This window comes from Acipenser ruthenus, chromosome 11 (genome assembly GCF_902713425.1).
Source record: "Acipenser ruthenus chromosome 11, fAciRut3.2 maternal haplotype, whole genome shotgun sequence".
Lineage (NCBI taxonomy): Eukaryota > Metazoa > Chordata > Actinopteri > Acipenseriformes > Acipenseridae > Acipenser > Acipenser ruthenus.
In genome coordinates, this window is record NC_081199.1 from 42,240,171 (window position 1) to 42,255,624 (window position 15,454).

A 15,454-nucleotide genomic window follows, 5' to 3' on the forward strand; every position below is an offset into this window, starting at 1 on the left:
GGTAAGTTTTTCTTAAAATTCCTTACAAAAAAAAAGCTGTGAATCCAAAAGGGATTACAGTAACCACTGATTCTATTAAGCAGTTTTCAGTCTATCGTTAATATTATGCTTTATTTGTTTTTTCTTTACTGCGTGCACGGGTAAAGTAAATGAAAAGGGACAGCTACATCCTTCCTGCCGTGATAACTGCCTACAGTATGTCTGCGGAGAAGGAATCATGTTTTAAAACACTACCGCTCATCTCATTCATAATCCGCACACATTACAATTTAAAAATAACACATTTCCATTTTTACAGCTGATGTTCAAGCACCGGGTATTAAATGTATGATAAATCATATCAACCTTTCTGCAATGTCTTAAAGACAGACACTTCAGTGAATGAGTCTGCTTTACCAACCTTATAAACTTCTAGGGTTCGTCGGGGTACACCAGCAAAATGAACCCTTTATCCATCAGTGCTGTGTTGAGGCTATGGCAGGTGGTTCTGTGTTTTGACTTTCCCTGTATAGTCTATATGGGATATTCCAGAGTGGAACATAGAGAAGCACTGTGAGTACACAACAAACCCAGAACAATACTTACAAACTGATCACCATTCAGCCATAGATTTCTTTAGATTATTGCAAATGTTTCATCTCATTTTCCACTGTTCTTTGGTAATATGGATTAACAATCCTGCAATTATCTCGTAATGAATTCCTTAAATGGTACAGTGCCTGCACCTGTGTGTAAAGCAGCCTGTCTCTTCTCAGTTACTGCAATCCATTCTTTTTATAATACAGGAAAGCTGTTGAAAGCACCAAACAGTAACAGCTATGTATATTATTCTAAACTCTGGATTTCACTCTGTTATTAAATTGTTCTTGTCAATCAGATTGGGGAATGCGGCGACACCGAGCAGCTGCTCCTGTGTTGTAGAATCCGTCCTGTCTGCTCATTTCAATGAAGCACAGTCTGTTCAGCCAGGGCTCACTCTATAGAATTGTGCCGTTCCATTGTTAGTCTATTCCTCCAGTTTCAGGCAGCAGTACTTCAACAAAAAATCAACACAGTTATATTGTGTTTCCAAGAATGCTCACATCACATCTGAGCAAGCTAACTTACTGCAGCAGGTGTACCGAATTCACAAATAAAAACATATATTTTCCATAAATATACTGCTCTTCCCTATGAGAATGCATTATTATTATTATTATTATTATTATTATTATTATTATTATTATTATTATTATTATTATTATCATTATTGATTAGAGCAGCTGTTTCACAAACTGAGTTCTAACAGAAACTCTCTTTTCTCCATTGTATTTAAGGCTCAGAGAATGCTACCCGCTGATCTACGGGAATGGAAAGGTCTGAGTTTCCCATCCTGGGGTTCAGTGTGATGGGTCCCCAGAGGAAGCTTACAATAAGCCAGTTTAAAAATGTATTGATATCACACATGCTAGATCCCCGAAGCTGATAAAAAATAAGCAGGGCTCCTGCTGGAGGGAAGTGGCCTTGGCTGGCGGTTCTGTGTGGGGGCGGCTGAGAGCCACAATGGGGATCAATGGTTTAATATCTCACAAGCAGGTATAACTCTGCAGACAGGGGAGCGCTCACCCTGATTCACTGTGATTCAGCAGCACAGGGTCAGATTTAAAAATAACAATCAATGAGGACATTTGAAAGCTAGATGTGTCCTTCAATGTTCAAGTCTCTCACTATATAAAAATGGCAATAACAAATATTGCTGAATTTCTAGTGATTATTATTATTATTATTATTATTATTATTATTATTATTATTATTATTATTATTCCCTTGATTATGTGAGATTATTCATTCCAGTATGGCTTAGTTTGGGGAGACGTTCTGTTATGAAACAAAACTGTTTGAGTACATTTTTAGGCTGAAAGTCTAAAAATGTACAAAACAACACCCACATAGACCAATTAAAGGCACAGAGACAGTAAGAAGAATACATTCATACCAGGTGCCTGCATTCTTCTGTAAGCACAAGGCATTTGCATCAAACAAACTCACAAGAAGAAACATCCCTCTGTTTAAAACGAGAAGCTGACTGACGAGCAGGGCTGCAAACCCTTCCAATGAATTGTAATTAAGGATGAACCCAATCCAATCCCTTGTAGAAACGGTGCCAACACTTCGATCCAATTAGGCTGCTTCTCTGCAACCTCCAGCTGGATATGTGTGTTACTTAGTGTGCTTGTTTCTTTCGCTTTAGAACAAACAAAAAGCAAACACACATAATGCCTCGTTTTTACCGAGAGCCTGGGGCAGGTGGTGTTGGGTTGCAAATGACTCAAATACTGCAGATACAACACAGAGACAATCTGTTCCAGGACAAACAAACCAAAAAATAACACACAGCAACACGCTGTGAGGGTGGAGAACAGCACATCTTCTCTGTAGATTTAAGCAAGCGGCATATTTGATTAAGATCATTTCTATAACTATGTGCCATAGGTACATGCATTGCTCTCCTTGCTATCATTTCATTTAAGAGAGGTCTCAATGTGTCTAAATCTAGCACTGTCAAGTGTTTAATGGATGACCACACACTGAACAGAAGCAACACGAACTGGACAAGAAGCCTGACCCCTGAAGATATACAAGGAATTGAGAGGTTGTTCAAACGGCTTCTTCTTAAAATACATCTGAGAGTGACTCATGCATCACAAGGAAACTGACCATTTGGATGACCAGATCCAACCTGTCAGTACATTTTAAACCCTGTTTTGTGCACCTCATTGCAAACATAAGAAAGCTAGCATAATTTTTATTTTAAAGGGTTAAGGGAGAGAGAAATGACTGTGTCTTTGAACTTATTAGAAATACTACACATGCGTGCACATGGCCCAAAAAACTTTTGGGGAGCTATGCTTTAAATAAACACATACTCTGTGCAAACAAACAGATAACAGGATGGGTAGATGAATGGAGCCTCTGTTACACCTTGCCAGAGAGCCGCATACATTTGCACTGTCTCATCGAAAGCCAGATGCCGGGATGTTTGTCTCTCGGAGAAGGCATTACAAGCGACACAAAACGCAAACCCTCCACTCGCTGAAAAGAAATCCTCCAGCCTTTCACTTTGCTCGCAGAGTTGCTTCAAAAGAAAGTACGGCAGACAGGAGGATTAGAGGACGGGTTATTGCTTTTCCAAGCGGCTGTTTAAAGATGCTGTCAGTCCTGCAGCACTTGAAGCAGGAAAGGAATTCCTGCCGAGCTAAGAATGAGTAACTTTAAAAAAATGACTGGGCTTGGCAAAGAGACTTCCCATGTAGTCAATGCCTGCTATTCTTCTCATGAAGTAGAATACACACCAAGAACAACGCTCAGCTTCATCCCAACTTAGTAAAAAATGTGCTTGTATTATATTGTGTGTCTACTGTAAAATATTAGCTTAGTTAACCCTCACCCTGGCAGTTAAATGGTACTTTCTGAACATACACTGCGTAGTAAATCAGAACGGAGGGATGCTTATGGACTTGGTTTGTTAAACACTTCTTTAGCACAATACCTCCTGCTGAGCCTTTGGATTAGGGTTAAACTGGGCGACTCCTTTGCAGTGCACACAGTATATTGGGACTGAAGCCAAGCTTTCCATTAACCCATAAACAGCAAGCAATAGTTATGGTCTTGACTAAGGGCAACACTTTCAACACACTGTAAGGAATTCATCTAAATTAACACATTATAAAGAATCTACTCGTGAGCAAGACAGTGTCAGTTTGGACCCCTTTGGAAGTGCTAGCAGAACCATACACAGTGCGTAGAATAATTTGACGTATGGATTTCAATCACATTGCTTTTGTTTTATTTATTTATTTATTTATTTTTATTATTGCATTATGCAGAAGAGAGTAAAACAAGTTTGTAAACACTCAACGAGATTAAGCCTTGAAGAACTGTGTTAATCAGCACACACAGTAAGAAGAGAGAAATTCGATTTCTGGGTGTGATTAGTGAGGTGGTGTAATTACACTCATTTTATTTCGTAAGTGAGTTAGTTGGCCACTTTATACTAATCACCAGTGTCACAGAACTCCAAGCTTTTTTTGTGAGTGTGTTTTTTAAACAGATTTTAATTATTGCAGCCTACAAGGAAACAAATAAGTTTTATTTTTCTTTCTTTCCTTATTTCTTTCTTTCTTTCTTTCTCTCTTCCCAAACTCAAAACAAATGGTTAGCAACCTATTTAGCTCTATGACAACAGAGACACATACACAAACACACACACATAAATATCTTCACTCTGAAACTGGAGATTACTGCAAAGCAACATGAAGTTGCCTCTGTAACCTGCAGAGACTTTCTCCCTTGAAGGGGGAAACACTTTAGAGGCTGAAATGCCTTTTTAGCTGTTTGCATTGGAGTTTACATGGAGTTTCCTGAAGCCTTTGGGTCAGAGATCTAGGGTTTTAATTTAAAGTTTTAACTAATCCCTCAAACCCCTTAAAGAATCATCCCTCAAACCCCTCAAAGAATCATACCGTTGTGATTCTATAGAACTTAAAGAACACCAGTGACTATTTCTTATTTCACGTACACTTACCCCCATGGTATGTTTACAGTACGTTGCAATGAGGGTACAGTGTGCACTGTGAATCCCATCTGTGTTGTTACAGAGTATTCCTTATGATGCCTCAAAACAATACCAGGGCAATCCCAGAAAGAACTGTTCAATTAAAACAAATGTCTAAAAATAAAGACAGAATGAAAAACAGGATCCCTACCTACAATGTTTCATAGAACTCACTCCTGGTAAAAGGTTTCAAAAGCAATGCATAGCCAAGCACAGACAGGGAGCCGTAGAAAAGCACATTCACTGGGAGCCCAGCACATACCATAAGAGAAGGGCAGCAGTGTGGAGTAGTGTTTAGGGCTCTGGACTCTTGACTGGAGGGTCGTGGGTTCCATCCCAGGTGGGGGACACTGCTGCTGTACCCTTGAGCAAGGTACTTTACCTAGATTGCTCCAGTAAAAACCCAACTGTATAAATGGGGAATTGTATGTAAAAATAATGTGATATCTTGTAACAATTGTAAGTCGCCCTGGATAAGGGTGTCTGCTAATAAATAAATAAATAAATAAATAAATAAATAAATAAATAAATAAATAAATAATAATAATAATAATAATAATAATAATAATAATAATAATAATAATAATAATAATAGGGTGTGACAAGTGAATAGAATGCAAGTCCATTAAACTGGAGAAACAAACTCAAGTGTAGTTAGAACTCATAGTAAGCGAATAAGATGGAGATATTGAGCTGCAGGTTTTGATGCACTTCAGGTAATATAGAAATGCGCTCTATGTGTTATGATATTAAACTGCAGCTCCAAAGCGTGCACACATCACTTGGCTCTTATTGTGCAGCCCTGCAAGAAGTGCGTTCACAACAAAGGAACCGAATAGTATCCATAGTGAGCCAGCCTGGTCTTCACACTCACACTGCACAGTCCAACAATGCTTTATACAGCAAACGGCTGTTGCAATAGTTCCCGATAATGTCCTGTGGAAAGAACACATTTGAAACAGTACCACAACAGATACACCTGCCAGGGTCTCTGCAAACAACATTATAGCTGAAACCCATTCTCTAATTAATCTTTACTCACAGTCGGGGAATTTTGCATAACGGTGTCACTTGGGGACCAAATATAAAGAGTTAACCCCACCCCTCAATAATAGCACGTGCAATAGGGAGCTGCTGTGTGACGTGTGTGCTGTACGTGGGGATGATGGCTGTAACTCCTTGGTGAGGAGTATGCCTGTAGGTTCACAATGCCTGCCACTGCTTGCATATTGCCAGACTTTTGGGCCAGGATAGCACTAAAGGCAGCCCTTTTGGTCTGGTGTCGCTCGTGCTTTATTTCCTGGACAAACCAATCCCTTAACGTTCAATATTTCTTCTAAAACGAACACCCAGCGCAGGACCAGCAGGGCTGCTTACGGTGCTGTGCACTCGTATCACTGTTTCTAACAAGGGAACCGTTTTGGAAATTTAACAGGAACCGTTTTGGAAATTAAACAGCAGTCATTCGCGCCGGGGTATCAGCTACTTAAAGCCTGGTCCGTTGATTTGACCTGTGTTACTGCTATGCATGTGATATTGGCAAAAATTTAAAAAAAATGTAAAAAAAAAAGTACTTACCGCTTACAAAAAATAACACGTCTAAGGGAGACACATCTTAATTTCTACTCTGGTCACATATGACTCTACATGAAGTGCTGTGCTCAGATTGTTAAAAAAATTAGCATCTCAAATATTCCGCTTTGACTGCCTGAACTAAAAGCGTCTCTCTCTCTCTCTCTCTCTCTCTCTCTCTCTCTCTCTCTCTCTCTCTCTCTCTCTCTCTCTCTCTCTCAATTTGTTTAACCTAAAAGCAACTGACTCAAAATCATGTCGCCCCATGGCAGCCTCGGTTAACTCCTCGGTTAACTTCCCCACAGTTCATTTCTCATTTGTCCATGTACGCAACCCCCTTCTGTCCGTTTGCTGTTTGGCATGGAGGTGCTACGGCTCCGGTCATTGACTTGCTTTACCGCGAACAATGACAAGACCTCACACAGCGGGTTCGTTTGGGACACAATGTTCAAATACAAATGTGTACTTTTTGGATATTTCAAGGTTAATTTTAAGCTCGGGAAAAAGTGACTGAACAGTTCATTTTTTTAAAAAACTAATAATTATAAATACCTCCTCTTAAGAATTAATCTGTTTCAATCAGGGTTAGGATTTCCAAGAAGAAACAACAACAGCAACAACAACAACAACAACAACAACAATAATAATAATAATAATAATAATAATAATAATAATAATAATAATAATAATAATAATAATAAACACGCTAAACCAGTGAGCCTCGTTTTACTCTCGCTGTCTCCAGAGTTTGCAGCTGTACACTGAGCGATGAGTTGGGTCGCTATGTAAAGTTACACTGTTTGCTTTCAGCCTTGTTATCAGATTCATTTTTTACGAGTTAGCATAACTGTTTGCCCATAAGATAATTTAGCAAATAAAGCTTACTATAATCATACAATCGGTATGCTGTTCTATACTGCCCACATATTGAACATATACCGGTGTAGAGGAAATGTACAGACAGCAGACAGTCCTATCTTTACAGGAGGCGAGAAATATATTTACAGGAGAGTAAATACATTCGTTTTAGTCTGATAATTATGTAACAAAAAAGCATTCTGCGATTGCACACTGTATCACTTTATTCACGTGTTCTAGCTGGTTTGTACAGTGTTACTGTTTTTCTCATCTCGTGCCTTTTTAAAGTGGCAAGTTTTCTATATTTGGTTAATAATTAGTTCACATGTCATAATAATAGTCACTGTGCGACTCGTCTTTAATAATTGATGCTCTGAGAAATATACACGTTTTAGTGAGACTGTAACAAGGTCAAAACAAATGGTGGTCCCTTCCTGTAGATTGACCAATAAAATATTAATATGCAGGAAAGTGTGTGGTTACCGGGATCATGGTTTTATTATCTTAGATTTTTATCTCAAGGAATAATAATAATAATAATAATAATAATAATAATAATAATAATAATAATAATAATAATAATTAAAAAAAAAACACTATAGAATAATGTTGCAGATGAATGACACATTCCACAATTTAACGTATTTAAATTCAGTGTATTGCCCATCCAATAGCGTTGCATTCATTCTTTTTTATGAGGTATAAAATTGAAAATATATATATATATATATATATATATATATATATATATTGTAAACTGTGTATACTGTATTTCCGTAATAATGATCACAATAATAAAACAAATACTAATTATAGTATAGGCTATTGACATCCAGGCGCGAAGCAAGAACCATGCTGATGATTCTGCGTTGATTGATTAGCCCATGCAAAAAGTACCAGCAACTTTATAGTGGCAATTAATTAGACGGCTGCCCTTTCAAGACGGCGACGAAAAACAGGTATAGCCCGTTAATGCATTTCATATACCAATACTGTGCGTGTGTGCATCTGCAGCGCAGGCAGCCCCAAACACAGTGAACAATAGGTGCTTCAGTTCACCTGTACAGCAATGTACCTTTAGAAATGTGCTGATAAGGTAAACACACGCCCTGTGCTTGTGGGTGCATTTATGTGAGTTAGCGCAGTAGGTACCGTACAAGAAATCCTAAAACCCAAACTTAGGTGCAAACTTATGTGCAGTATTCAATGTTTGCATAGGCGGGTTTGATGGCTGATAAGGGAGAACTATAAAACCGCATACTTAATAACTATCAAATACAGTTTCTGAGAGAATTGTTGTTGTCATTTTAATAATAATAATAATAATAATAATAATAATAATAATAATAATAATAATAATAATAACAACAACAACATCGTTATTTGGAAATCCTAACGTAATTACATTATCCAAATATCAATTTTAGATTTCAAATAAAATATACCGAAGACGTAGCAATGATAAGCCTCATGTTATTTCATAGTGTTAGGACAGTTATGCACAGAGCAGGCCACCGCTTGGCTCGCGGCATCAGTTCGGCCAGGGATTCTGTTGATAATTAGGAAATCGAATCGTCATCCCTTTTTAACGTGTCACTTAACACTGATGCAATCAAATGCAACACCCGTAATTAGATAAAAGCTAAGCTATGATGATGATATATATATATATATATATATATATATGCAGCCGTAACGCTGTCCAGATTCTGGCTACCATCCACTGGTGAGACTGGAAGCTAAGTCTGGCCGGCTGCAGAATGCAATCACGGATACAACGCTTGCGGTTCACACTGAGACGACTCGTATCAACTCCTCTCCACTAAAACATACATGCCAGCCTCAACTGTTTTTCATTGCTAGTCAACATGCCTAATCGACACAGTAATACAAACACAAGGCTCATAATAACACCAGCGGGCTGCTTCCAATTTACATTTGGCAGCGCTCCCCCGCTGCTGCGTGGCTCCTCCTGTCGCGGCTTGGAAAGGGAGCATTCTTCCATGCAAGCAAGACTTTCGCGTAATGTATAAAGCAAGTGTTTGATTGTTTCTATTCTCAATAGGTTGATCTGAAGCGGACACACCGTACTGTAATCCAGCGAGCAAGCAGAACAAACGCTACCGTATTATACCTAACTGGAATTTGCGATGATTGGCGGTTAAGTAAACGATAATATATTTATCTGCACAAGTGACAGAGATATATGTTGATAACACTATAGTACTGCTTATAAATGGCAATACTCTCTGGGGTAAAATCAGTACAAATTATTCTAAAGGGGGCGGTTTTAGCTAGTCTACAGTTATCGCTGCTGTATACATACTTAACATATAGACAACAAATGAGCACCCAGGTATACAGCACCTATAGTTTCATCTGTTTGTAAGCTTTCCATTTCTTAAACAACACACACACACACACACACACACACACACACACACACACACACACACAGTGCAGTTATTGATTGTTGAAAATGTTATATTTAAAGTCAATGCGCGCGCGCGTGTGTGTATCAACAATAATACAGAAGTTGCAAAATTGTTATTTAAATACTGACTGCTAATACTACTACTACTACTACTACTACGACTATTACTACTATTAACAATAATAATAATAATAATAATAATAATAATAATAATAATAATAATAATAATAATAATAATAATAATAATAATAAACAAGCTGGTCAATAATAATAATAATAATAATAATAATAATAATAATAATAATAATAATAATAATAACGGGATGCTTGATATAAACCCGGCTAAGTAAGCCAGCAGGCTCAGGCAAGCAGGGGTGACTGCTGTGCATTGAAATGCAGAGATAAAGTTGCTTTGGTAAGATCTAGAACATACGCTTCAGTTTCTAATTCCCAAAACAAAACGCTGTCAACACCGCAGGTACAAAACACATTCTATCAACTAGTCTGAAATCGACAGTCAGGTGCTGTGGACACAACAGCAACACCAATAATGAGCCAGGGAACCCGAGTTTCACAGTCCTGGACTTTTTACCCAGGAGCATACGTGTAATACGCGTTGATTGTACCGTTCTTATACAATGCAACAACAGTGGCATTCTGTGTACGTGTTGACAGCAAAGCTATTTATGTTTTTTTTTTGTTTGTTTGTTCGTTTTTTTCTAAAACAGAAAATAGTAAGTGTTGATCAAATAATCTCGATACAGAAACACAATCACAGCCAAGAGCCGCGGCGTCTGCTGTACCCCTTCGATTTATTGAATACGGCTTATTTGGTTGCATATAATGTACTAGTAAATAGTTCTCTAGAGAAAGCATGGTAGTTTCACAGCATTTTAACACGGCACTGTTTTACACTGTTTCGTTCTTATTTATATTATTTGCCAAGACATTTGAAGTTCTAGCCTCATGCATTCTATATGACAAGAAAGAACTTAAAAAAACAATCAACAGCCATGAAATGAACAAGCAAAATGCAGCAAATGTATAAGCAGCAATAGTCCCTCCGAGGAGAATAAGAGCCGTGACAACCGGCTATCATTATTATACCTACGAGTGCAACCGCAAACACAACTCCAACGAGCTAATAATGCAGCGGCGTAGCGAAGCCTCGGTAAAGTTTATGTACAAACAAAATAAAACTAGCAAACAAAATAACAACAGCAGTCGTAACTGCCACCCACCTGATTGTGAGGTGCTCAGCTGTATGGCCACGGTGTTCAGGAGAAAGCCGAAATAGCACAGAGTGGTTAGCTTCATTTTGGGCTTTATTCCTTTTTATTTTATGTCCAGGAACATATCCTTTTTCTGAGGGAAAGTGTGCGTATGTCAACCTGTTATTGCTCCTCCTTGTGTGTGTTTTGATTTTGTTTTTGTCCCCCTTGGTTTTACAGAGTGCTGGAGTTTATACAGTCGTAGTAGCTGCAGTTGTTAGATAGTTCCCAACGTGCGATCCTTCGCTTGCTCTGATTGCACGGGTAAACTCATTCCATTACTCTCTGCCGGAGTTCAGCACGCAGCAAATGCACTGCCAGTCTCAGCCACTCCCCCACTGTCGGGTTCTCTCCTACCACCTGCCAGCGGATTCGCTGGAGGGATCGCTGTCACATTCTGGTACCGCCTTTACTCCGCCCCCTCTCCTCCTGATTGGTTATTATAGTTGCCAAAAAATCTTGGCTGTCTTGCCTTGGAAACACCTGTCACAGGACGGTGCGGCTCAGGTGAAGCACCAGTGGTCTGCGAGCATAAGTCTGCGGGACCCCATTGCGCTCGTTTATTTTCTATTGAAACAGAGTCACCGAGATTTGTAATATGAACACTTTACCCACAATTATTTAGCGCCTATAATCAATTGCACCCCAGCTGCTACTGCCTTTATTGCTGTAGAAATAATTTAGCATTTATTTATTTATTTATTTATTTACTTATTTATTTATTTATTTATTTATTTATTTGTCATACTTTTGGTTTAGGGCAAATGTATATATTTTCTTTTTTTTTTCTATTGGAAAGCATGACTGTAGATGGTAAATTTGCTTTACATATTTATTTTCTGTCCCAGATCTAAGCTAGTTTTGCCTTTGTGTGTATTTTTTATTTTTTATTAATGCTTGCTTTAGATCGATTGATACGTGATTGGTCATTCATTTCATTCTTCATAGATGGGAAACAGCTTGTTTGGTCCAATCAATCATAATTGGTGAATGTAACTAATAATCAGAAAGGCTCAGTAAGTTTATTACATCCTGCACACACCTCATTACCACTCCTGGGATAAATCTCATCTACCTCTTCAAATCAAAGTCTTCATGCCACACATCCCTCTATTGTTCTTCAGTGTTCTAAAATAGTGTGACAGTGAATGCTATGGCTCTAGTATTGACTTGGTTATGCAGCTTTCAGTTTCACTTGATAAATACTGTAATTCACACATGACTCATGTATGTGACTAGAAGCTGTCTGCATGTTATTGTTATTTTTTTATATATATATTTTTTAAGTTACCAGTCAGTTTAGATTGGTCAGCCTCTCGTAATGAAATGGAATCGTGGGGAATCGGGAGATTGGTCAGCCTCTCATAATGAAATGGAATCGTGGGTCTGGGACAGTTACCACGGGAGATTGGTCAGCCTCTCATAATGAAATGGAATAGGGGGGAATCGGGAGATTGGTCAGCCTCTCATAATGAAATGGAATCGTGGGTCTGGGACAGTTACCACGGGAGATTGGTCAGCCTCTCATAATGAAATGGAATCGTGGGTCTGGGACAGTTACCACGGGAGATTGGTCAGCCTCTCATAATGAAATGGAATCGTGGGTCTGGGACAGTTACCACGGGAGATTGGTCAGCCTCTCATAATGAAATGGAATCGTGGGTCTGGGACAGTTACCACGGGAGATTGGTCAGCCTCTCATAATGAAATGGAATCGTGGGTCTGGACAGTTACCACGGGAGATTGGTCAGCCTCTCATAATGAAATGGAATCGTGGGTCTGGGACAGTTACCACGGGAGATTGGTCAGCCTCTCATAATGAAATGGAATCGTGGGTCTGGGACAGTTACCACGGGAGATTGGTCAGCCTCTCATATTGTGTTCAGTTATGTTCCTGAAATCAGGAGTGCTGCCCCTTCAACGATTCTCACCCACCATTTAGGCCAGCCCTATGGGAAGCACAGATTCCTGCAGTGCAATGTGCTAAAGCATTTCCTCCTGAACCCATGTCTCTGCACTTACAACATCACGCTGATATATACCTCTGTTTGACTCATCCAAAAAAACACATGCACGTGTTCACATATCATGAAAAGCTGAACTAAATATAAAAGCAGCAAAAAATGGATTTTAAAACCTTTTGTGAAAACAATGTAAGATGGCAAAGCTGTAAGTCTACCCGTTTTAATTTAGCTCTCGAGATATGGTACCGTGAGAGGTTTGTAATAGGTACAGTATGCAACACTGAACCCTTGTCCCAGTGATACCTATACAGCAGGAGCACTGCCTCGCACCATCGCTTTGCATCTCACAAATACTGGAGTGTGCTATTTAAGTCTGTCAAGGTGGTTCTGACACAGTAAGGTACAAATTCTAACTATGTTAAAGCATGGTAAGCCTATAGGACTGAATACAAGCATGGGACAAGCAAGGACATTTACCTTGTTGTCTTTTTTCTTCAAAAAACGGTTTAGGCGTGTTTTGTTTTGGTCATCCAATTAACAAACAATCTCAAATACACTTTTAATTACTGTTGGTTCTCTGTCTCCAGTGTGCAGTGGTATTGAACTGCACCGCATGCATGTAGTACCGCTTCTCCCCAGCGTGGGGAGCTGTAAACACGTGTAGGTTCCTGAGCTGCGCAGTTGATAGAGGGAATCTCATTTCCTATCTAATTGACAGTTTTTTTTTTCTTTGATATTTATTAAGCAACATTTTTTAAATAATGGTAATGCTAATGGCATGGGGATTATTAAGAATACATAAACGTGATACGAGTTTAGACATACATGTTCAGAATTTATTAACATAATGTAATTTCTAACAGAACACCTGTTTAATATGGCGAATTCTGGTGAACAATACACATCATATGTGATTAAGAAGGCCATGTTTTTAGGACTAAATAAAAACATTGATAGAGTTAATAGAGGGATTTTCGTGAAAATGCTTTTTTTGTTATCTTGTGATTTGAATTCTGCAAACAATCTAATCTAGGCTCTGACTTATCACATTAACATGTTTTAAATATGCAATAACTCTTTTTAAACCCTTTGGCACAGTACACCTTAAAATAGATCAAAGGGGGATGTTGGAATGCTGGGTGCATATTTTCTTTCTTCATTTGCAGTAGAACGAGCATTAAAAAAAAGAGAAAGCATGCGCACCCTAGATTACACTATTCAAATGCATAATGCAGATCACAAAGCAGTTCCATTGCATGCTGTTAAAAATTCAGATGCAGGCATATTCCCCCCAGTGAGGAAACTTTCATTATAATAAATGGGTGACTTTAAACATCCACCCGAAATGATAATATTTTCTCCTTCCCTGTTTCCTGTTTGCAGAACTGTCCCATAGTTTCTAGACGCTGCCATTATAAATTCCTGGCTTTTGTTCCAACTGTGCTGTAAATTACTTAATTAGACCAATAATTGGTAATAATTGGTCCAATTAAATAATTTAGGGCAAAGTTGGAGCAAAAGCCAGGGGGACACTGGCCCCCCAGGACCAGAATTGCCCACCCCTGGTCTAGGTGCTGCTTGTGAAGGGGAGTGCGGTTACATAAACACAGGCTTCTATAGGGCTGCTCTTCTTTAAATGTATTAAATAAATTCAATAGCAAACGTTTTGAAGTTGATGTTTTTCTTTTTCAGTGCACTGAAGATATTGAAATTACTTTAAATAGTTTGTCATTGAGTTTCTTTTAGTTTTTTTTTTTTTTGTTATATTTATATGTGAAAAGTTCTGACCAAGCTGTAAAAGAGGAATCTTGCCTTTTAGCTGTATTCATTATCATTCTGGTGGAGATGTTGGGGCTGAGTTTTTTATATACAGTATCTGTATGTTTTCCAGTCTAGAAGTTGATGTCACACCTCTTTAAAATCCCCCCCCCCCCCCCCCCCTCAATTTAATATAACCGACTGTGGTCCAACTCGGGGCTTTAAACGACAAGCCGAGGACTTTAAAAATATTTCTGAATATGAGAAACGTTATCTAAACACAACCTCGTCCCTCCCCAAGGTCATTTCCTCTTATGGGAACTAGCCTCGACCCTCCCTGAAGTCTAGTATTTTCTGAGACACAGTGCTTCTTCAGTCACCACGTGACTCCTCGCTGATCGTGCTACTCCTCACTGACTGCCGCCGCAGAACATGTCTGTGTGTAAACCAGAAACACAATACAGCCTTGTTGCTTTTCTGCTGGGGGCAGTCTTTAAAATCCTGCAAAGAGAGCTGCTGATGTGTTCAAAGATAAAACGAAACACACAAAAGTGCTTCCTTTGCCTTTAGGTGGAGTCAAAGAGGAGGACAAATACATACAAACTCCACTTATTCCTGGGTACCTGTGAGAAAAACACACATATTTTCCTTTAAGACATTTGCCCCAAAAGTAGCAAGAATCTTTTCCTTTTATTTATTTTTTTGTATTTATGTATTTATTTATTTATTTAACCAGGAGATTTGCCCATTGAGACCGAGGGGTCTTATACAATTGCAATGTATATATATAAACAAACAAACAAAAAACTTATTAGGCCAACAATAAAAACGTGTGGTTCAAACTGCTTTGCAACAACAGTAGAAATACATTTGCACAAGAAATCCAGGATAAAAATGAATGTTAAATTGATTCCAAAGCATGAGCTCATGTTGTTATCCTAAGAGAGTAAGAGGATGGTTAATGGAATCAGAAAATGTAGCAGATGTCCAAGTCAGAGAAAAT

At 38.6% G+C, this 15,454-nt stretch overlaps 1 protein-coding gene across 1 annotated transcript in view; it reads right to left on the reverse strand.

Annotated features, from left to right (window-relative positions):
* The window catches only part of LOC117427011 (receptor tyrosine-protein kinase erbB-4-like), a 278,434-nt gene extending 267,407 nt beyond the window's left edge, over nucleotides 1-11,027 (reverse strand). Inside the window, exon 1 of the mRNA XM_059034039.1 lies at nucleotides 10,700-11,027. Within this exon, the coding sequence (XP_058890022.1) occupies nucleotides 10,700-10,775 (76 nt within the window). The 5' untranslated portion in view covers nucleotides 10,776-11,027. The remainder of the gene's footprint in view (nucleotides 1-10,699) is intronic.
* Nucleotides 11,028-15,454: the final 4,427 nt, after the last annotated feature.